Source organism: Oncorhynchus kisutch, linkage group LG2 (genome assembly GCF_002021735.2).
Source record: "Oncorhynchus kisutch isolate 150728-3 linkage group LG2, Okis_V2, whole genome shotgun sequence".
Lineage (NCBI taxonomy): Eukaryota > Metazoa > Chordata > Actinopteri > Salmoniformes > Salmonidae > Oncorhynchus > Oncorhynchus kisutch.
In genome coordinates, this window is record NC_034175.2 from 7604284 (window position 1) to 7628580 (window position 24297).

The 24297-nt window shown below is 44.9% G+C and overlaps 1 protein-coding gene across 4 annotated transcripts in view; it reads left to right on the forward strand.

The window, feature by feature from the left end:
* The window catches only part of LOC109900734 (ETS domain-containing transcription factor ERF-like), a 61154-nt gene extending 52666 nt beyond the window's left edge, over window positions 1-8488 (forward strand). For 3 of the 4 annotated variants that reach the window (XM_031786681.1, XM_031786693.1, XM_031786675.1), the window contains 3 exons: window positions 263-446; window positions 2530-2659; window positions 5810-8479. In XM_031786681.1, the coding sequence (XP_031642541.1) occupies window positions 263-446; window positions 2530-2659; window positions 5810-6642 (1147 nt within the window). In that variant the 3' untranslated portion in view covers window positions 6643-8479. Of the gene's footprint in view, window positions 1-262; window positions 447-2529; window positions 2660-5809 lie in introns of all 4 variants that reach the window. The other variant, XM_031786686.1, reaches the window with a different exon arrangement.
* The last annotated feature ends 15809 nt before the right edge of the window (window positions 8489-24297 follow it).

Consider the following 24297-nt stretch of genomic DNA (forward strand, 5'->3'; position numbering starts at 1 on the left):
GGGAAAACCTACAGGATGGTAGCTCTCCAGGAAGCAGGTTGGAGGGAAAACCTACAGGATGGTAGCTCTCCAGGAAGCAGGTTGGAGGGAAAACCTACAGGATGATAGCTCTCCAGGAAGCAGGTTGGAGAGCCCCGCTGTGAACCATCGATGAAAACATGGATATTTGTTTCTAACTCTTCCTATTTTTTTCTCTCCTTTCTCCATTCCCTCTTTCCTAATCTCTTCCCGTTCACCTTTCTCTCCATCCTCCCCCACCCAGGTACTACTATAATAAGCGTATTTTGCACAAAACCAAAGGGAAGCGTTTCACCTACAAGTTTAACTTCAGTAAGGTGGTGCTGGTGAACTATCCTCTGCTGGACATGGCCAGCTCCCCCTTCCTGCTCCAGAACCACTTCAATGGGGCCTCCGCCGCGCCCGACTGCAGCCCTCTCACACCCGAGGTATGGAGGGAGTAACGGCGGAAGTGAGGGATGGAGGAGCGAATGGAGTTTAGGACAGAGGGAGGGACGGAGAGAAAGGGTCATGGATGGAGGAGGGTATGAAGGGAAAAGAGAAAGAGAGGATTACTAGGATTGTAAGGACAGAAATTACAGGTTTTCCAGAATAGACAGCTACTTATTCCCCGCTATTATCACAATCCATCACATTGTCTAAAGTGAGCTGTCATTTGAACAGTACATGTTTGAATTCACCAAAATGAAGAGACAAGTTGGATAGAAGACCAGCAGATTCCGAGTCCCTGAGAACCATCAACGACAAACATTGGGGAAAAGAAGAGAGAAATAAAGGGAGGAAAATGAGAGGGAGAGATGGAAAAATGGTTGCCACAACTCCATACTTGATTGTTTATTAATGTTGATTTGATTCAGCGGGTCTAGCTAAAATCCATTTAGTCTCAGGGAACTGCAGATTGTACTGTACAGACTCCTGCTGTGTATTCATTCTTCAGTTACAGGACGATCAATTGTATTCCGCGTGTCTTATCATACATATTTTATTCACTGTTTCTAATAGCAGCAGTCCTGATCATGATAAAATGTTCTTCACTTATTATTTGCCCAGAGACATCTTGAAATTTTTACAGAGATAAATGTTCTTGGACCACCAGCGAGGTTGTATGAATAAAACTGTCCTGTTACAGTTTGTAAAGAAATAATAGATACACGTATTGAAGTAATGGTCTGTGCTCAGGGTGCATAGTTCTGATGGATCCATTTAGGTGATGATATATTCAAATTAAACACTAACTGATTCATACTTTCTCATTTGCTTGGATATAGAAATTGCTATGACAATTTTTTTTTTACAGATGTTTTACAAATATGAAAAAAATGGACATTGTGATACTAGTGCAAATAGTATAATATCTTAATTAATTTAATTCATGAAATCTATTTAAAAGGGAATAGAGTTAACTTTAAATGACTAGTAGAGTCTTTGCTTGTTCTGAAAGATAGAAAAAGAGAGTGACAGAGAGAGTGAAGGAGAAACTGGAGAGATGGTTTTAACTTGTCCTTAAAATAAAAGAAGACGTTATCCACCCTTCTCACATTCCCGTCTCGGATGGCCTATCCCTCTGTCATCGATTGAAAATGAAAGAAATAAAAGACAAGTAGATATGTCAGATCAGATCAATGTTCGGTCATTAATGCAGGTTTGGTTAAGCAATCCAGATCATGCAGCTTGGAAGTACAGTCTCGCTTTTCAAACTTGGAGCTGAGGGGTGACAGAAATTATTGATCCCAGCTCTTCTAAAAAAAGAGAAATCCTCCCTCTCTCTCTGTCTCCCTCGACTCTGTGTGATTTAACCGTTTCGTTTGTTTGGCCACCTTTCTCTTTCCTGTTTTAAAGCACTTCTACACACACACACACACACACACACACACACACACACACACACACACACACACACACACACACACACACACACACACACACACACACACACACACACACACACACACACACACACACACCTCATGAGCACACACACACATACATTCTCCCCTCTCTCTCTCTCTTACCCCACAGCTATTATGTTGTTTAGTCTCTCTCTCCCTTCCATCAATCCTTTCCCTCCTTTGTCCCCTCACACTCTTCCCTCCTCGAAGGGCACCCAATCCCTCTGTCTCTCGTCGTTTATCCTTTGTGCCCACTTAATCGTAGGCCTCCATTTGACTCTGTACTTCTCCTGGCTTTGAGTCTTTGAGCCTCTGTGTCCTCCTACCTCCTCTCCTCATCTTCTCCTCTGTTCTCCCTTCTCCTCTCCCTCTCAGTCCCCTGGCACTTCCTTTTATCCTGTCCTTGCTGTGACTGTTAGTGTGTTTGCACCACACACTACAGGGTGCCATCTCCATCAAATGACTTACCCTAAATACATGGTGATTTAAAGAGGAGGTTGATCCTAAAGACAAGTCTAGTTTTTCTTTGCTGATTTAAATTAATTGCTATTAAATGCTTAAATGACATGAGCAGATTCTAATGTTTTTTGTTCTGTCTCTCTGTCTTCCCTCTTTCTCCCAGGCCCTGCAGTCACTGTTCCCTCGTTTGCCAGAGTCAGGGAGAGGAACCTCCCTGTTTGATCGAGTGGCCACAGCCCCGGGACCAGAGGGAGATAAACTGAGACTGGACACATTCCCCTTCCTCAGCTCAGGTTAGAGAGAGGAGAGGAGAGAGGCTAGAGGGAGAGGGGTGACAGCGGTAAAAATAAGGTAGAAGATGATTGTGAAAAATGAGAGAGGGAAGGTAAAGAACAGAGGAGAGAGGGAAGGTAAAGAACAGAGAGAGGGAAGGTCAAGAACAGAGGAGGGAGGGAAGGTAAAGAACAGAGGAGAGAGGGAAGGTAAAGAACAGAGGAGAGAGGGAAGGTAAAGAACAGAGGAGAGAGGGAAGGTAAAGAACAGAGGAGAGAGGGAAGGTAAAGAACAGAGGAGAGAGGGAAGGTAAAGAACAGAGGAGAGAGGGAAGGTAAAGAACAGAGGAGAGAGGGAAGGTAAAGAACAGAGGAGAGAGGGAAGGTAAAGAACAGAGGAGAGAGGGAAGGTAAAGAACAGAGGAGAGAGGGAAGGTAAAGAACAGAGGAGAGAGGGAAGGTAAAGAACAGAGGAGAGAGGGAAGGTAAAGAACAGAGGAGAGGAGAGATGGAAGGTAAAGAACAGATGAGGGAAGGTAAAGAACAGGAGAGATGGAAGGTAAAGAACAGAGGAGAGAGGGAAGGTAAAGAACAGATGAGAGAGGGAAGGTAAAGAACAGAGGAGAGAGGGAAGGTAAAGAACAGAGGAGAGAGGGAAGGTAAAGAACAGAGGAGAGAGGGAAGGTAAAGAACAGAGGAGAGAGGGAAGGTAAAGAACAGAGGAGAGAGGGAAGGTAAAGAACAGAGGAGAGAGGGAAGGTAAAGAACAGAGGAGAGATGGAAGGTAAAGAACAGATGAGGGAAGGTAAAGAACAGGAGAGATGGAAGGTAAAGAACAGAGGAGAGAGGGAAGGTAAAGAACAGATGAGAGAGGGAAGGTAAAGAACAGAGGAGAGAGAGAAGGTAAAGAACAGAGGAGAGAGGGAAGGTAAAGAACAGAGGAGAGAGGGAAGGTAAAGAACAGAGGAGAGAGGGAAGGTAAAGAACAGAGGAGAGAGGGAAGGTAAAGAACAGAGGAGAGAGGGAAGGTAAAGAACAGAGGAGAGAGGGAAGGTAAAGAACAGAGGAGAGAGGGAAGGTAAAGAACAGAGGAGAGAGGGAAGGTAAAGAACAGAGGAGAGAGGGAAGGTAAAGAACAGAGGAGAGAGGGAAGGTAAAGAACAGAGGAGAGAGGGAAGGTAAAGAACAGAGGAGAGAGGGAAGGTAAAGAACAGAGGAGGGAGGGAAGGTAAAGAACAGAGGAGAGAGGGAAGGTGGAAGGAAGGAAGGAAGGTGGAGCCTGAGAATGATAGAGGAAATGAGGAGAGCATTAGGAGAGAAGGAACAAGATCAAATCCATGTTCACTGCAGTACTTTACACAGCAGGGATCTGTCCCTTTACTGCCTCCAATTCATACTCTCCTTCAGGTGATAGGAAGGGTTAGATGGAAGTGATCTACAGTATATATAATTGTATTATTACGAGGCAGATGCTCAATTAAGGTTTTTAGAATTAATGTCAGTGTAATAATTAGCATTTTCCCTTTATATAATCTTTCAGTTTGTATGTGTGCGTTTTATTTGTGTGCATGTATGTTATGTGTGGGTGAGCATGCAGGCATATGTGTGTGTGTGTTTGTGCGTGTGTGTGTACAGATGCCTTTGCCTGTCTGGATACTCCATGTGTGTGTTTCAGCCCTGCTACTGCATCGGAATGTGTGCGCTTACAGCACAGTGAGTGTGTGTGAGTTAGTGTGTGTTCACTGTGAACACACTCCCCTTCACATCACAACCTGGCCCCCCTGTTTTGTTTGTCCTCCGGTCCTATTCCCCCCACCTTCCCTCCTCACCCACCTCTCCCTCCCATGTGTCCCCCCTGTCCTAATCCCATCCCAGGCAGGAAAGCCCTAATTGAGGGTGCAGGCTTCAGTTTGTGGCCTGTGGGCGCCCATTACTGTGTTTTCATAAGCAAGTGAGGCCTGCCTGACTGATTCAATATTAATTTGTCTGCCAGCTACTTCTGGCCCAGCACACAGAGACTCAAGCACTGTCAAATTAGCCCTCCATAGAAAATAACAGAGAGAGAGAGAGCAGGAGGACGAGAGAGAGAGAGAGAGCAGGAGGACGAGAGAGAGAGAGAGAGCAGGAGGACGAGAGAGAGAGAGAGCAGGAGGACGAGAGAGAGAGAGAGCAGGAGGACGAGAGAGAGAGAGAGCAGGAGGACGAGAGAGAGAGAGAGAGCAGGAGGACGAGAGAGAGAGAGAGCAGGAGGACGAGAGAGAGAGAGCAGGAGGACGAGAGAGAGAGAGCAGGAGGACGAGAGAGAGAGAGCAGGAGGACGAGAGGGAGAGAGAGAGAGGGAGAGAGGGAGAGAGGGAGAGAGAGAGAGAGAGAGAGAGAGAGAGAGAGAGAGAGAGAGAGAGAGAGAGAGAGAGAGAGAGAGAGAGAGAGAGAGAGAGAGAGAGAGAGAGAGAGAGAGAGAGAGAGAGAGAGAGAGAGAGAGAGAGAGAGAGAGAGAGAGAGAGAGAGAGAGAGAGAGAGAGAGAGAGAGAGAGATACGGTAAATATTTGAGTTTGTTGTCTGTTGTTGGAAGGAAGTACAGTCGGGGTCATAGAGTTCTTTTGTTCACGCACTAAAATGTAATTCCAGTATCACCTCAGATTTACCTCCTTTGTTTCCGTTGTTATTAAATGATGCATATAGGGAAGCTGATGTAATACACATACACATTATATCAGCTGTTATGTTAATCAGGTTTCTGAAAGTATGATGGAGCTAAGTAGAGTGTGCGAGTTGTGTTTTTCTGTTATTCAGTTGACTTCACCAATAACTGGATTTCTCTTACCACAGTCCATTTTCCTTTTTTCATAGACAGTATTATTTCATTACACTGGCATAACTATTCTGTTATTAACGGGATACTTTAATCTGCCAGACAGCATATCTCTCATTATGTTCATATTTGTTGTGAACCAGTTGCATGTGTTAATAGGTCTGGCAGGCATATAGTCTAAGATCAGGGTTCTATTCAAATCAACAGCTCTCTCATTTTGCCCCAGCGCATAGCTGTGGATTTGCGTTGCTAATTATTGCAGAGCATAATTAGTGAACATGCTTGGATGTGTTATGTCAGGAGACCTTTACCCCTTCAGAGAGCTAACCTCTGTCTCTGTGTCTCTGTTCTCTTCCAGCCGCTCCCTGTTACTCCAAGCCCCCGTCCCTGTTGGGTCCTTACCCCCGCAACCCTCCCTTCGACTACCCCTGGGGCTTCAATCCCTACCTCTCAGGGGCCTTCTCCCTCAACAACTGCCCCAAGCTGCCCCCCGGCTCCCTCTATCCCTCCCACTTCTACCCCAACCCGCTGCAGACCAGCCTGGGCCAGCTGCCTCACCCCTTCTCCTCCCTACTATCCCCGGGAGAGGTGGCAGGAGGGGGAGAGAGGGGAGCAGCGGGTCAGACCGGGGTTACTAACGGCACGGCAGGTGGGCAGCCCAGACTCTGCTTGCCTCCTTATCCTGGTGCTCTGTCGCTGGGCCGAACAGACATTCTCAACGGGGGCTCTGTGGGTGAGAGGGAGAGAAGGGAGACCAATACCCCAGGCACGGAGCCTGGGTTGGGGTTAGGGTTAGGACTGGGTCTGGGAGGAATGGTTCTTGGTGGTGGTGCTGGGGGGCGACAGAGCCCATCGGAGCGGCGAGGCGGGGTGAAGCAGGACCCAGAGTCAGACTCAGACCTGGAGATCACAGATCTGAGCGACTGCAGCTCAGACAACGACAACGAGCCTGACTTCAGCATCACCAAGGAGACCAGGCTGAGTGGTCGATCACAGATCCTGGTGGAGGGGAAGAAAGGGGGAGCACTGCCACCTCTCTCCTCCCTCCCTCCCCCCGTGTCCTCCCATCCGCTCAAGAGCCTGGTGCCCCTCACCCCTCCCCCTCCGTCCCTCCCTCTAACCCTCTCTCCCTCCATGGCTCTGGTTGAACGGCACAGGGAGACAGAGACTCTAAAATTGATCCACAGCTAATAGATTCTATTAGATAACTCTCTCTCTTTCTCTTCTCTCTCTCTTTCGCTCCCTTCATCTGTTATGTGCTCCTTTATTTGAGCCATCTTGCCCCGTCTCTCTGTTTTTTTTCTTCCTCTCTCCTCCACCCTTCTCTCTCTCCACCCTTCTTCTCTCTCTCCACCCTTCTTCTCTCTCTCCACCCTTCTTCTCTCTCTCCACCCTTCTTCTCTCTCTCCACCCTTCTTCTCTCTCTCTACCCTTCTTCTCTCTCTCCACCCTTCCGCTCTCTCTTTACATGTGTACTTGTCCAACATAGCTTAGATAGTGAGCTTGCTGATTTCAACATTACTGAGAGTCTACCATGTTTCAGATGTATGTGCACTACTTATTCATCATGTGCTCCCACACATTTTATTGTCTCAAGATTTCAGTGATGTTTTGAGCTTTAACAGCATTGTACGTTGTTCTGTGCTATTAGTTTGTTACCGTATTACTGCAATGGGTCCATCAAATGGCATAAATATAAGTCAAATGTATAATGAATTACATTAAAATATAATACTAGAACAATAATAAACAACACTACAATATACACACATAAGATTAATTGCAATAATGGCCACATGAAATGATATCTGCCAGAGATATTACTTTAGTTTTTTGGCGATTCCTTTTCTTGGGTATGGATTTTCTGTTCAAAACATTGTCAAACATAGTCAAACATTGCCAGCTGGTGGTCTTTATAGGAGGCTGCTACAGTTCATTGTTTGTTGGGAAAAATGATCATCCCCCAAATCCAAACAATTAGTCATTTTGCTCTGCTAATGTAATGCTCTGGTATTGTAATGCACATTTCTAACTCCATACTTGTTTGTTTGTTATTGTTTAATGCTAATTTAAATTGCTTAACTTCAGTGAGAGGGAGAGAAAGAGAGCGCAAAAGAGAGCTGGACAAATCTAGAATTTGTATCAATATTTCATTGTATATATTTTATTATGATGTACATTACATTTAATTATTATCAATATTATAAAAGTTCGCTGTGTTGGTGTGATTTAATTACGTATTTAAATAATGTTGGGAAATTGACAAGTATAGGTGTATTAAAGTTTTAAATAATTAACAGCAGTCAGAGTATCTGCGCTGGAAAGGTGTTTTTTTTATGAGGAGGACTCATATATGGGGAATTGTCTCATATTTTCTCAACCCCAGCTAATTGTGCCCTTTGGTCATTTTCCAAGAAGCCCTTTGGGTTTAAATATTCTGGTAGTGTTATTTTTATAGTTAGCATTCACCCAGTGTAACTGTTCTGTCATTTCTCAAATGGGAATAATATTGGTTTCAGCACATTCTTTCAACTACAATTACAACAAAAAAAATTAGATTATTTTTGAGTGTAAGCTTTTTATCCATGGCAACAGTTAGGCAATAGCTCCCCTTGTAGAAATGAAAACAAGAGGCACAAAGTATCTCAATACCAACTAGGGACATTCCATGTTGCTCACTTTGAAGCACAGAGTGCATACTAACTACCCCACATTGTACAGATTCATATGGTATGGTTTGTAACAGGTGGCGGTGTAACATTAGGTGTGAAAGCCCTATTGTAAAGGTCATGTAATTCTATATTTGTTAGATTCTACCAGAAATCTCTGTTTCATGATCTCTGTGTGGCATTTACCAACACCACTGTAAATACTCTTTCCTTTGTGAATGTATGTGTAAACACATCCAAAATGATCATGCCGTGAAATAATGTCACATTTCTTTGTTTTATTGTAAAGAGGAAAAATGGAAAGATCAAAATAAGAAAAAATATGAATAACTTCTAAAGCAATAAACATTATTCTGGAGATTGGACTGTTCTTGGCACTGAACTCATTGTGTGAATGTGTGTGCTTTACACAGGAAGAGGCTCCTATAGGCCTGTTGAGACCCCTGGTGTAGAGCATCCTTTCTCCACAGGGTGGCGAACCTGGACCTATATTACAATGTAATGACCTTATCTAGTCAACATGAATAGTTTGCATTATATCATGGAAGGGTTTGATTTCATGACCATGAGTAACAATTGGCTATGGTTTCCCTTAGTCTTATTTTCCTTGCATGTGTAATTGACTGATTGAGTTCAACGAGTTGTAATAGTCAGGGTAATGGGACAGCATATGCCATATGGCCTCCTCTCGCAAGGATATGATGACATGATATGACATGATATGCCGCCTACCTTTATTAAACGTGTTGATTTAAAAAGTCTAGAAATTGCATAGTTTTCTCTACATAGTGTGCACTGACCAGTGCACTATAAAGTGAATAGGTTGCAATTTCGGACGGGAGGGGCTAGTAAAGATCGGATATGAAGAAGGGAAATTAAGAAGATGACAAACCAAGATAGGTGCATGCCCTAAACTTTCACAAACAGCCAACACTACCTAAATCGTAAATACTTTGTGTGATAGCCTATTTGTGAATTGTGAAACACATGAGATCATATTGCTAAGTGAAACAGAAGTTTACGGAAACAGAACCATTGCCTCTACTGGATATTCCTAAATGTATTTATGGATGCACTAGTTCCGGGTTTCAATACTGTTCAATAATTGACATAATGCGTTCAATTCCATAATTAATATTTCAACACGGATTACCTTATGTGTGAAAATATAAACTTGACTCCCATGGGTAGTCGAGCGGACCGAATACCGTGTAACACAATCTAGTATGGTAGCCCATCAGGAAACAACTGGGGATGGAAAAAGTTACATGAAAACCAGATTTTATATAGCTAGATCATATTGAAAACTGTATTATTACATCAAACCAATATATTTTGACATCGTCATGCATGACTTTGCCAGTGGTTTATGTAGATAAAATAATCAGGCAAGGGGAAATTGTGCACTTGAATTTGTACTTCCGCGTACAATGTTTTTTTCCAGTGACATACGACAACTTTCGAACAGCGAACCATAATAGACGTTTGTCAGTCTTTTTTTGTTGCTGTATTTTGAGGTGAGTACCTCGTTGAAACATTTTGATAATATATTTAACATGTACATACGTTCGATGCTTAGTTACTTATATAAAAAAAACGTGGGATTTAGTTAGGTTATTCCGCGAGTAAAGACTTGTCTCTCGCTAGCCAGCTCACCAGACAGCCTTTAGTTAACGTCTAGCTAAAGGAATGTTGTGTTTGGCTACAGTCTAGCAGAACATCTCGTTCTCTCGAGTCCCAAAATAAGGTGTTTTAGAGGTAATTAAACACTATTTGCATTACAGAGCAGGACTTACTGAAGCATATTGGTATTTGAAGGGTACGTGTCAGGTCGCTTGCTAATTTGTTGTCCAATCAAGTGATATTTTTTAGCAGGCTACAAAGTATCGCTATCCGTCATGTTACAAAAATGTTGCAAAGAGCATAATTGTAAAATGACTCGCAACATTGTTGCCTATTATTTAATGTAACTCTGTAACTATAGTAGTTATTGCCAGCAATGTGGCCAGGCCTACGTGCAATGATTTGCTTGCCTTTGTATTTATTTTAACGAGTATTTCAATGTGACATTTAAAATCTAAAAAGTATATTTGATCAAATAACATTAATAGCCATGTTTGATTTAGCTGAGCCTAAAGTCTGAGTGTTTTTTTTAGACATAATTACACATACATTATACTGATTAGATTGTTAATCATTATCAAAGGTAGATAGCCTACTGATAGCAAGTTATGAGATTGTACCAGTAGGTTTATCTGTAGCATATTTCTCCTGCACTCCAGTTGATAACACTATTTTATATTTCTATATGAAAAGTACAGCAGCTATACAAACACACATCTGTCACTGGAGTCCATCCCACTTTTGGCCCTTTTTGCCTCTCCCCTCCCCTTTATCTAACTCCCCTCCCATTTGTCTAACTCCCCTCCCATTTGTCTAACTCCCCTCCCCTTTATCTAACTCCCCTCCCCTTTGTCTAACTCCCCTCCCCTTTGTCTAACTCCCCTCCCCTTTATCTAACTCCCCTCCCCTTTGTCTAACTCCCCTCCCATTTGTCTAACTCCCCTCCCCTTTGTCTAACTCCCCTCCCATTTGTCTAACTCCCCTCCCCTTTGTCTAACTCCCCTCCCCTTTGTCTAACTCCCCTCCCCTTTGTCTAACTCCCCTCCCATTTGTCTAACTCCCCCTCCCCTTTATCTAACTCCCTTCCCCTTTGTCTAACTCCCCTCCCCATTTGTCTAACTCCCCTCCCCTTTGTCTAACTCCCCTCCCCTTTGTCTAACTCCCCTCCCCTTTGTCTAACTCCCCTCCCCTTTGTCTAACTCCCCTCCCCTTTGTCTAACTCCCCTCCCCTTTGTCTAACTCCCCTCCCCTTTGTCTAACTCCCCTCCCCTTTGTCTAACTCCCCTCCCCTTTGTCTAACTCCCCTCCCCTTTGTCTAACTCCCCTCCCCTTTGTCTAACTCCCCTCCCCTTTGTCTAACTCCCCTCCCCTTTGTCTAACTCCCCTCCCCTTTGTCTAACTCCCCTCCCTTTGTCTAACTCCCCTCCCTTTGTCTAACTCCCCTCCCCTTTGTCTAACTCCCCTCCCCTTTGTCTAACTCCCCTCCCATTTGTCTAACTCCCCTCCTCTTTGTCTAACTCCCCTCCCCTTTGTCTAACTCCCCTCCCCTTTGTCTAACTCCCCTCCCTGTTTCTAGCATCCAACAATGCGGTAATAGTACCTAGCAATACACAACAATATGCACATAATCCAATAACTATATATAAAACATTTCAGAACAAGCAATGTCAAAGTCTGTAATATATATAAACTGGTATAGACAGTATATTAATAGAAAAGGTGTGTACAGCAGTAGTTGTATAGGATGAGCCATGACTAGAATACAGTATATACATATGAAGTGTGTAAAACAGTATGTAAACGTTATTAAGGTGACCAGTGTTCAATCACTATGTACATAGGGCAAAGCAGTCTGTAAGACGCAGGGTAGAGTACCGGGTGTTAGACAACTCCTGTAGTAACAGTAACTTCGGTGACTTAGAAATTCTGGGATCAAAGATCAAGAGAATAATATACAGTTGATGTTGGAAGTTTACATACATCTTAGCCAAGTACATTTAAACTCACTTCTTCACAATTCCTGACATTTAATCCTAGTAAAAATTCCATGTCTTAGGTCAGTTAGGATCACCACTTTATTTTAAGAATGTGAAATGTCAGACTAATAGAATGATTTTTGTCAGCTTTTATTTCTTTCATCACATTCCTAGTGGGTCAGAAGTTTACATACACGCAATTAGTATTTGGTAGCATTGTCTTTAAATTGTTTAACTTGGGTCAAACATTTCGGTTTCAGTTCTGCCCACACATTTTCTATAGGATTGAGGTCAGGGCTTTGTGATGGCCACTCCAATACCTTGACTTTGTTACCCTTAAGCCGTTTTGCCACAACTTTGGAAGTATGCTTGGGGTCATTGTCCATTTGGAAGACCCATTTGTGACTAAGCTTTAACTTCCTGACTGATGTTTTGAGATGTTGCTTCAATATATCCACATAATTTTCCCTTCTCACGATGCCATCTATTTTGTGAAGTGCCCTAGTCCCTCCTGCAGCAAAGCACCCCGACAACATGATGCTGGCTCCCCCGTGCTTCACGGTTAGGAGGGTGTTCTTCGGCTTGCAAGCCTCCCCTTTTTCCTCTAAACATAAAGATGGTCATTATGGCCAAGCAGTTCTATTGTTGTTTCATCAGACCAGAGGACATTTCTCCTCTGGTCTGACGATCTTACGATCTTTGTCCTCATGTGCAGTTGCAAACCATAGTCAGGCTTTTTTATGGCAGTTTTGGAGCAGTGGCTTCTTCCTTGCTGAGCGGCCTTTCAGGTTATGTCGATATTGGACTTGTTTTACTGTGGATATAGATACTTTTGTAGCCATTTCCTCCAGATTGATTTGCACTTTTAGCACCAAAGTACGTTAATCTCTAGGAGACAGAACGTCTCTCCTTCCTGAGCGGTATGACGGCTGTGTGGACCCATGGTGTTTATACTTGCATACTATTGTTTGTACAGATGAACGTGGTACCTTCAGGCATTTGGAAATTGCTCCCAAGGATGAACCAGACTTGTGGAGGTCTACAATTTTTTTGAGGTCTTGGCTGATTTCTTTTGATTTTCCCATGATGTTAAGCAAAGAGGCACTGAGTTTGAAGGTAGGCCTTGAAATCCATCCACAGATACACCTCCAATTGACTCAAATGATGTCACTTAGCCTATCAAAAGCTTCTAAAGCCATGACATACATTCTGGAATTTTCCAAGCTGTTTCAAGACAGTCAACTTAGTGTATGTAAACTTCTGACCCACTGGAATTGTGATACAGTGAATTATAAGTGAAATAATCTGTCTGGAAACAATTGTTGGAAAAATTACTTGACTCCAACCTAAGTGTATGTAAACTTCTGACTTCAACTGTACCTGATCAGACCTAGAGGGTAGGGCCAATATCCATGGTTTGAGTTGATCAACACTTATTTAGCTGTTAGGTTTCGCAGGCTCAATTGAACTCCAAAAATAACTTAGTCTATGTGTTACTAAGGGACTGAATTGGGCCTTCAACATATCAACATTGTGAATGCTGAATCACAAAAAATGTTGCTTTAGGTGCTATGTATGACCTTTGCTCAGAATCTGAACAACACTCTGTCTCAAGTTCAGCCATGGTCTGTTATTTTTTATTTCACCTTTATTTAACCAGGTAGGCTAGTTGAGAACAAGTTCTCATTTGCAACTGCGACCTGGCCAAGATAAAGCATAGCAGTGTGAGCATACAACAAAGAGTTACACATGGAGTAAACAATTAACAAGTCAATAACACAGTAGAAAACAAGGGGGGGGGGTCTATATACAATGTGTGCAAAAGGCATGAGGAGGTAGGCAAATAATTACAATTTTGCAGATTAACACTGGGCCTTGTGGGTTGACCTGTAGTTGTTTTGGAGTAGTTCTGTAGCTGAACTGATCAGATGGGACGTGATGCTGAAACGGCAGTTGGGCTTGGAGCGTTGTAATGTGTCAGCGGCGACCACTGAACTACAGAGGCTTCCTGTCTCTGTTAGAGGAACAACAACACTTTTCTGTCATCCCTCCCTCTTTCTTTCTTTCTCTACCTCTGCAAGTGCAGTCTTGCCTGAAGCTCAAAGGGTACCGTCTCTTCCTTTTAAAGGAATGTGGGCTATTTCATTGAAAGTTCTTTCTTGTCTCTCACTCACACACATACTAGGGCTGGGCTATATATCGAATTTGATCATTTTTATGTCCTGTTTTGGCGTGAAATCCAAATGCCCGTATCGCAAGAATCAAGGTAGTGTTTATTTTTGGTTTTTATGAGCGTTTGTTGAGCGTATGTCCGCTTGTTCTCATCATGTTGTCTTTTTGGTCTCATTTCCTTTGCTTCTTCTGCTGAGACTGTGCATCTTCCATTTACACACACACACCAAGCCCCTCCCCCCACACACTCAGCTCCTCCCCCTCACACCAAGCCCCTCCCCCTGCTACTCACAACAACAAAGATAAGAGATCACTGCTTCCTCTGACAAGCGGTTTCAACTCGCTATTTGCATTTGAGGTTTGGTCCAACAGAATGGGTCATAAGGAGACTGAAACACATTGAGGCATTGTTTTACTGTAATATAGGAGTTAACCTTTCTAACTATATCATTTGTATGTCTCAACTCCTCAAATTGGGGGCAGAGCAGACTCTACTGAAACAGGAGTATCAATGAATGTTGATTCTGGAAAATGAATGCTCAGTTTGTCGCTCGCGGTGGCGTTGCCGCTAGCAGCATTTTAGCCAAAGACTGTTATAGCATAAAACACCATTATATAAGGAATTTGTTCTCATTCTCAATGGCAACTCGTTCTCGTTCTGAGAAATAAGATCGCCATTCGATTTCAACATCTGAACAAAGTGGACAGGCTAGCATGCTGTTCAAACAGTTGGAGACGGACAGAAGGATGTGTTCATAACAATTCAACTGTTAGACCTTGTTAGCAAGCAAATAGATTCAAGTTGGCTGAAGTTGAAATATAAAGATTAGCTGGCTTCTCGCTAGCACGTGTGCTTGAGAGGTTGTTGATGAGAACGGTGTTTATTTTCTATAGTCCTTGCTACAAGAAGTGAGTCATTATTAGTGAATGTGCATGTTTCTGGTTAAATTTGTAATAAAAAGGGCATTTTCATAGACAGACTTGAAAGCCAGATCAGTGATTATTGTAAAAAAGCATGTTAAACTATTTTGATTAAATAATTAGTGCGTTTTATGGTTGCGGAAGGCTTATATTTATTCTAGGTATAATTGTACAAGTCCTGAATTCATTAGATTATTGCTGACTGTTTGAAATGCAGTGTATTTGACCTTTAATTGTACAACAAAGCCTATTTAGAGAAACTGTATATATCGTGAATCGCCCATAAGTTAGAAAAAATGGAGATATGATTTCTAGGCCATATCGCCCAGCCCTAACAAATGCACGCACGCACACACACTCCCCACCCGCCGCCAATCCCTCTCTCAGGTACACAATCCTATTCTCTCAGGTACACCATCCCTCTCTCAAGTACACAATCCTATTCTCTCGGTACACAATCCTATTCTCTCGGTACACAATCCTATTCTCTCGGTACACAATCCTATTCTTTCGGTACACAATCCTATTCTCTCAGGTACACAATCCTATTCTCTCGGTACACAATCCTATTCTCTCAGGTACACAATCCTATTCTCTCAGGTACACAATCCTATTCTCTCAGGTACACAATCCTAATCCTCTGGGGCGGCAGGGTAGCCTAGTGGTTAGAGCGTTGGACTAGTAACCGGAAGGTTGCAAGTTCAAACCCCCGAGCTGACAAGGTACAGATCTGTCGTTCTGCCCCTGAACAGGCAGTTAACCCACTGTTCCTAGGCCGTCATTGAAAATAAGAATTTGTTCTTAACTGACTTGCCTAGTTAATTCTCTCAGGTACACAATCCTATTCTCTAAGGTACACAATCCTATTCTCTCAGGTACACAATGCTATTCTCTCAGGTACACCACCCCTCTCTCAGGTACACATTCCTATTCTCTCAGGTACACAATCCTATTCTCTGAGGTACACATTCCTATTCTCTCAGGTACACAATCCTATTCTCTCAGGTACACCACCCCTCTCTCAGGTACACATTCCTATTCTCTCAGGTACACAATCCTATTCTCTCAGGTACACAATCCTATTCTCTCAGGTACACAATCCTATTCTCTCAGGTACACAATCCTATTCTCTCAGGTACACAATCCTATTCTCTCAGGTACACATTCCTATTCTCTCAGGTACACATTCCTATTCTCTCAGGTACACATTCCTATTCTCTCAGGTACACATTCCTATTCTCTCAGGTACACATTCCTATTCTCTCAGGGCATTAAAAGAGGAATCCCAGTGCTTGATTAAGCCTAGTGTAGTTACAGCTGAGATACACTGAGCTCAGTAACTAGGCCAGAGGGTTACAAAAAAACAACAAGCAGATGGTGGGATATAGCCTACTACCCACAATGCAACAGCCTGGGGGCTGTCCCTCTGGACAAAGGGGCAACTACTAGGGATTCCCTATAGGACTACTTGTCTTTCTTAGAAAAAAAACATCTCAAACATGTCGAACATGCTGTTCAGTTGAGCTATAAAGGCATGTTGAGAAGTGTAATTTGCAGTGCAGATTCTTATGTTAATCAAGTGTAATGAAGAGTGCCACTCTCGTGTGTGTGTGCGCTATGCCGTCCTGCGTCTCCCTGGCATGACGGAAGGATCTGAAAGCAGCAGCACTAATCCTGGCCTTGAGCAAGATGAAGCTGAGCACCTTCTAACCCAGAACCGTATGTGTTCATCAGTGTGTGCGTACTGTATGTCCGTTTGCAATTAGCCTAGTGTGCATTCCAGACGACAGTTAAATGAGTATTTGTAATAAGTGGAGATTGTAATGGCAGGGTGGGTGATGGTTCTCAGGTAGCTTAGCTCAGGGGTATTCTCAGGTAGCCTAGCTCAGGGGTATTCTCAGGTAGCCTAGCTCAGGGGTATTCTCAGGTAGCCTAGCTCAGCGGTATTCTCAGGTAGCCTAGCTCAGGGGTATTCTCAGGTAGCCTAGCTCAGGGGTATTCTCAGGTAGCCTAGCTCAGGGGTATTCTCAGGTAGCCTAGCTCAGGGGTATTCTCAGGTAGCCTAGCTCAGGGGTATTCTCATGTAGCCTAGCTCAGGGGTATTCTCAGGTAGCCTAGCTCAGGGTTATTCTCAGGTAGCCTAGCTCAGGGTTATTCTCAGGTAGCCTAGCTCAGGGGTATTCTCAGGTAGCCTAGCTCAGGGGTATTCTCAGGTAGCCTAGCTCAGGGGTATTCTCAGGTAGCCTAGCTCAGGGTTATTCTCAGGTAGCCTAGCTCAGGGTTATTCTCAGGTGAACACAGGTAGCTCTGGTTTAATGTCAGCTTGTACAGTAGAAGTGCTTATCTCTCTCTCCTGTCTGTCAGTGTGCTGTGTCAGCCCTGTAGCACAGCCATGTAGTTCAGAACAGTCTGGGACCAACCCACTGTCCTCTGATACACTAGGTAGAGACAGGGGAATGGAGCTGAACATGTGTGAAGGAGATGTGTGCAAGGTGGTGACATACCCAAGCCCTGATTGAGTCTTTGTGTGTGTGTGTGTGTGTGTGTGTGTGTGCGCGCGCGCATAGTCTTAATTGTACATACTGTATGTGGTATACAGTTGTCTGTGTATTATGTCTTTGTATTAGGCCTTGTGTTTGTGTGTCTCTTTTTGTGTTGGCTGGCAGACATACAGACAGGTGTGACATGGAAACAGCTCTGCCCCTCAGTCAGAATGTGAGTCAGACTGGTAGAGAACAGCAGGGAGAGAAGGAGCTCTTTCATTCCCTGGGTCAGGGTGGAAAAGACTGGGCTTCATGGACTGTGTTTACTCTTGGGGATGGATGGCTGGAGAGAGAGGGATAGTGGTGGGTGGGATAACTTGCAAGAAGTGGGACTTGAACAAGAGTGGAGGTTTAGACACACACCACCATCACGAGAACAAGCAGCCTCAAATTACCCCTCCATGTTGACAGTACAGCAGGGCTGATGAGGTTTCCAGTGTAATCAAGGAGAAGGGGCCCTAGGACATGGCACTATCTTAACATTTCCATCTCTGAATGAGATGTATACACATGAAGTTCTAAAAGTCTGGTTAGGAAAAGGGGAGACAGAGCTGTATGTCTAAATCTGAAGAGAGTCATTATTAGGCCATTTTCACTGAGAAATGTAACAGAAATGTCCAATAATGATGCTAGCTGCAGTATGTGGTTCATGGTGCCTCAGTAACAGAGCGATGTTAAGATGGAGGATGTGAATGCAGCAGGACTGCGTTGCATGGTTGGTGAGTTATGTGGGCCGTACCGTCATGGAGGGGAGGCGGTATTGCTACCTCCATGTTCAGAACCAGCCCAGATTGGGATTCTGGGAAAGCTCTTCCAACACTCTGGCCGGACATAGCTGCTTTATGTGCTGCAGTCCTCAAGTCATCATCAGCCACCGCTGGACATAGGGGTGGTAAAACGTGGCCTGCCAACACAATCACACACACACATACATCCCTTCTGAATGAATGAGAATGTTTCTCCACGACCCAAATGGTAATCAAAGGCCTCTGTGTTTGGCCTGCGCAATTACCCTACTATCCAGACACACACCAACACACACACACACACATTTGGAAGCAGTTAAATAGGTGGGAGGCTCACTGCGAACCCATTCCATGACAGTCGATTGGCCCTCGTCTTTCCAATGTTTCCTTGAAGCATGAAACAGTGACCACTTACGTGGAGAGCAAGAGAAAAATAGGGGGTAGGGAAATTAATGCCAAGGAGTTGTCAGGGGTATGGAAGTATATTTTGGCATTAAGGGTTAGGCGATAGGGACAGAGAAAGAGATGCAGGGGATTTTACACATCACTGCTGTTCTAGGGGTTAGGAATTTTTTGAGTTGCTAGTCTTATGTTAGCCAGTGCGTAATGGCTGCTAAATTACGTAATTGGCTCTACTGTTCTGGTCACGAGTGGCTTGACTGTATTGGAGTGGCCATACCAACCAAGATTGATTTGTAGTTTTATTTCGCCTTTATTTAACCAGGTAGTCAAGTTGAGAACAAGTTCTCATTTACAACTGCGACCTGGCGATTGAGATTGATTTGAAGGTGGAGAGGGAGGGGAGAAGAGAGTACGGGGAGGGAAGGAAGAGAGCGAGAGAAGTGGACTGAAAGAGGGATGGGTAGAGAGGATGTGGTATGAGGGCATATTCACACCACTTTCAGCGTAGCTGTTTCCCTCCATCCCACATTTTCCTGACACTTCTCTCTCTCTACCTCGCTCACTCTCTCTACCTCGCTCACTCTCTCTACCTCGCTCACTCTCTCTACCTCGCTCACTCTCTCTACCTCGCTCACTCTCTACCTCTCTCTACCTCTCTCTCTACTTCTCTCTCTACCTCGCTCTCGCTTTACCTCGCTCTCGCTTTACCTCGCTCTCTCTCTCTACCTTGCTCTCTCTCTCTACCTCGCTCTCTCTCTCTACCTCGCTCTCTCTCTCTCTACCTCGCTCTCTCTCTCTCTACCTCGCTCTCTCTCTCTCTACCTCGCTCTCTCTCTCTCTACCTCGCTCTCTCTCTCTCTCTCTCTACCTCGCGCTCTCTCTCTCTCTACCTCGCTCTCTCTCTCTCTACCTCGCTCTCTCTCTCTCTACCTCGCTCTCTCTCTCTCTACCTCGCTCTCGCTCTCTACCTCTCTCTCTACCTCTCTCTCTCTACCTCGCTCTCTCTCTCTACCTCGCTCTCTCTCTACCTCGCTCTCGCTTTACCTCGCTCTCTCTCTCTACCTCGCTCTCCCTCTCTACCTCGCCCTCTCTCTACCTCGTTCTCTCTCTACCTCGCTCTCGCTTTACCTCGCTCTCTCTCGCTTTACCTCGCTCTCTCTCTACCTCTCTCTCTCTCTCTCGCTCTCTACCTCGCTCTCTCTCTCTCTACCTCGCTCTCTCTCTCTCTACCTCGCTCTCTCTCTCTACCTCGCTCTCTCTCTCTACCTCGCTCTCTCTCTCGCTCTCTCTCTACCTCGCTCTCTCTCTCTACCTCGCTCTCTCTCTCTACCTCGCTCTCTCTCTCTACCTCGCTCTCTCTCTCTACCTCGCTCTCTCTCTCTACCTCGCTATCTCTCTACCTCGCTCTCTCTCTCTACCTCGCTCTCTCTCTCTACCTCGCTCTCGCTTTACCTCGCTCTCTCTCTACCTCTCTCTCTCTACCTCTCTCTCTCTACCTCTACCTCTCTCTACCGCTCTCTCTACCGCTCTCTCTACCTCTCTACCTCGCTCTCTCTCTCTACCTCGCTCTCTCTCTCTACCTCGCTCTCTCTCTCTACCTCGCTCTCTCTCTCTACCTCGCTCTCTCTCTCTACCTCGCTCTCGCTTGACCTCGCTCTCTCTCTCTACCTCGCTCTCTCTCTCTACCTCGCTCTCTCTCTCTACCTCGCTCTCGCTTGACCTCGCTCTCTCTCTACCTCGCTCTCTCTCTCTACCTCGCTCTCTCTCTACCTCGCTCTCTCTCTACCTCGCTCTCTCTCTCTCTACCTCTCTCTCTCTCTCTCTCTCTACCTCGCTCTCTCTCTCTCTACCTCGCTCTCTCTCTCTACCTCGCTCTCTCTCTCTACCTCGCTCTCTCTCTACCTCGCTCTCTCTCTACCTCGCTCTCTCTCTCTACCTCGCTCTCTCTCTACCTCGCTCTCTCTCTACCTCGCTCTCTCTCTCTACCTCGCTCTCTCTCTCTACCTCGCTCTCTCTCTCTACCTCGCTCTCTCTCTCTACCTCGCTCTCTCTTTACCTCGCTCTCTCTCGCTTTACCTCGCTCTCTCTCTCTCTTTACCTCTCTCTCCTCTCTCTCTACCTTGCTCTCGCTCTACCTCGCTCTCTCTACCTCTCTCTCTCTCTCTCTCTACCTCTCTCTCTCTCTACCTCGCTCTCTCTCTCTACCTCGCCCTCTCTCTACCTCGCTCTCTCTCTACCTAGCCCTCTCTACCTCTCTCTCTCTCTCTACCTCGCTCTCTCTCTACCTCGCCCTCTCTCTACCTCGCTCTCTCTCTCTACCTCGCTCTCTCTCTCTACCTCGCTCTCTCTCTCTACCTCGCTCTCTCTGTACCTCGCTCTCTCTCGCTTTACCTCACTCTCTCTCGCTTTACCTCACTCTCTCTCTCTACCTCGCTCTCTCTCTCTCTCTACCCCTCTCTCTCTCTCTCTCTCTACTTCGCTCTCTCTCTCTACCTCTCTCTCTCTCTCTCTCTACCTCTCTCTACCTCTCTCTCTCTACTTCGCTCTCTCTCTCTACCTCGCTCTCTCTCTCTACCTCTCTCTCTCTTTCGCTCTCTCTCTCTCGCTTTCGCTCTCTCTCTCTACCTCTCGCTCTCTCTCTCTACCTCGCTCTCTCTCTACCTCGCTCTCTCTCTCTACCTCGCTCTCTCTCTCTACCTTGCTCTCTCTCTCTACCTCGCTCTCTCTCTCTACCTCGCTCTCTCTCTCTACCTCGCTCTCTCTCTCTCTCTCTACCTCGCACTCTCTCTCTACCTCACTTTCTCTCTCTACCTCGCTCTCTCTCTCTCTACCTCGCTCTCTCTACCTCGCTCTCTCGCTCTCTCTCGCTCTCTCTCGCTCTCTTGCTCTCTTGCTCTCTCTCTCTCCCTCTGCCTCACTCTCTCCCTCTACCTCGCTCTCTCTCTCTACCTCTCTCTCTACCTCGCTCTCTCTCTCTCCCTCTGCCTCGCTCTCTCCCTCTACCTCGCTCTCTCTCTCTACCTCTCTCTCTACCTCGCTCTCTCTCTCTACCTCTCTCTCTACCTCGCTCTCTCTCTACCTCGCTCTCTCCCTCTACCTCGCTCTCTCTCTCTACCTCTCTCTCTCTACCTCTCTCTCTACCTCGCTCTCTCTCTACCTCTCTCTCTACCTCGCTCTCTCTCTACCTCGCTCTCTCTCTACCTCGCTCTCTCTCTACCTCGCTCTCTCTCTACCTCACTCTCTCTCTACCTCTCTCTCTCTACCTCTCGCTTTCTCTCTACCTCGCTCTCTCTCTCTACCTCGCGCTTTCTTTCTACCTCTCGCTCTCTCTCTCTACCTCTCTCTCTCTCTCTCTACCTCTCTCTCTCTTTGTTCTCTCCTTTTACTCTTTCATTCTCATCTCTTTGCCTCTGTTGGTTCTTTCTTCTGTGTTAGATCTCTCTTTTTTGGAACATCCACTTAGGTCCAGAGTCTGATACTACAGTATGTTGTATTGTGAATGACAATCTCTGTTTAACCAATACTATGTACTGATTAACCCTACAAATAGTTACAAGGCCAGGCAGTAAACTGTTCTAGTAGCTAGTTATCTTGAATTATTTAATCTGTTGACATTGAGTTGTATATATGTATGACTCATTTGGGGAAATTTTTGTACCTACAGTTGGTCAGAAGTTTCTATACACTTAGATTGGAGTCATTAAAACTTGGTTTTCAACCACTCCACAAATTTCTTGTTAACAAACTATAGTTTTGGCAAGTCGGTCAGCACATCTACTTTGTGCATGACACAAGTAATTTTTCCAACAATTGTTTACAGACATATTATTTAACTCATAATTCACTGTATCACAATTTCAGTGGGTCAGAAGTTTACATACACTAAGTTGACTGTGCCTTTAAACAGCTTGAAGAATTCCAGAAAATTATGTAATGGCTTTAGAAGCTTCTGATAGGCTAATTGACATCATTTGAGTCAATTGGAGGTGTACCTGTGGATGTATTTCAAGGCCTACCTTCAAACTCAGTGCCTCTTTGCTTGACATCATGGGAAAATCAAAAGAAATAAGCCAAGACCTCAGAAAAAAAATTGTAGACCTCCACAAGTTTGGTTCATCTTTGGGAGCAATTTCCAAACGCCTGAAGGTACCAGGTTCAACTGTATATCAATAGTACGCAAGTATAAACACCATGGGACCACGCAGCCGTCATTCCCTTCAGGAAGGAGATGCATTCTGTCTCCTAGAGATTAACATACTTTGGTGCTAAAAGTGCAAATCAATCCCAGAACAACAGCAAAGGACCTTGTGAAGATGCTGGAGGAAACGGGTACAAAAGTATCTATATCCACAGTAAAACGAGTCCTATATCGACATAACCTGAAAGGCTGCTCAGCAAGGTAGAAGCCACTGCTCCAAACACGCCATAAAAAAGCCAGAATGCACATGGGGACAAAGATTGTAATTTTTGGAGAAATGTCCTCTGGTCTGATGAAACAAAAATAGAACTGTTTGGCCATAATGACCATTGTTATATTTGGAGGGAAAAGGGAGAGGCTTGCAAGCTGAAGAACACCATCCCAACCGTGAAGCACGGGGGTGGCAGCAGCATGATGTGGGGGTGCTTTGCTGCAGGAGGGACTGGTGCACTTCACAAAATAGATGACATCATGAGGACGGAAAATGATGTGGATATATTGAAGCAACATCTCAAGACATCAGTCAGGAAGTTAAAGCTTGGTCGCGAATGAGTCTTCCAAATGGACAATGACCCCAAGCATTCTTCCAAAGTTTTGGAAAAATGGCTTCAGGACAACAACGTCAAGGTGGCCATCACAAAGCCCTGCCCTCAATCCTACAGAAAATGTGTGGGCAGAACTGAAAAAGTGTGTGCGAGCAAGGAGGCCTAGAAACCTGACTCAGTTACACCAGCTCTGTCAGGAGGAATGGGCCAACAACCCAACTTATTTTAAACAATTTAAAGGTAATGCTACCAAATACTAATTGAGTGTTATGATAACTTCTAACCCACTGGGAATGTGATGAAATAAATAAATGTTGAAATCATTATCTCTGCCGTTATTCTGACATTTCACATTCTTAAAATAAAGTGGTGATCCTAACTGACCTAAAACAGAATTTGTACTCGGATTCAATGTCATCTTTCTTCGGTTGATTTCGTTCATGAAATATTTGCCAATTCCTCTCCTGAGTGACAGAGGTGATGAGCACAGTTCAAGTAAAGAGAAGGGTGTCATTTCTTAATCTCACCCCTGAACTTGTTCCCCTCTGCCATGCTCCATCCTTCCTCTTTCTATCTTTCTTTCTCTCTTTCTCATTTTGTACACCATCACGCATCTCTCTCTCTCTCTCCTCTTCTATCGTCTCCTCATCCCTTCTCCTCCCTCCCTCATCTCTCTCTCTCTCTCCTCTTCTATCGTCTCCTCATCCCTTCTCCTCCCTCCCTCATCTCTCTCTCTCTCCTCTTCTATCGTCTCCTCATCCCTTCTCCTCCCTCCCTCATCTCTCTCTCTCTCTCTCTCGTCTTCTATCGTCTCCTCATCCCTTCTCCTCCCTCCCTCATCTCTCTCCTCTCTCTCGTCTTCTATCGTCTCCTCATCCCTTCTCCTCCCTCCCTCATCTCTCTCCTCTCTCTCCTCTTCTATCGTCTCCTCATCCCTTCTCCTCCCTCCCTCATCTCTCTCTCTCTCTCTCCTCTTCTATCGTCTCCTCATCCCTTCTCCTCCCTCCCTCATCTCTCTCTCTCTCTCCTCTTCTATCGTCTCCTCATCCCT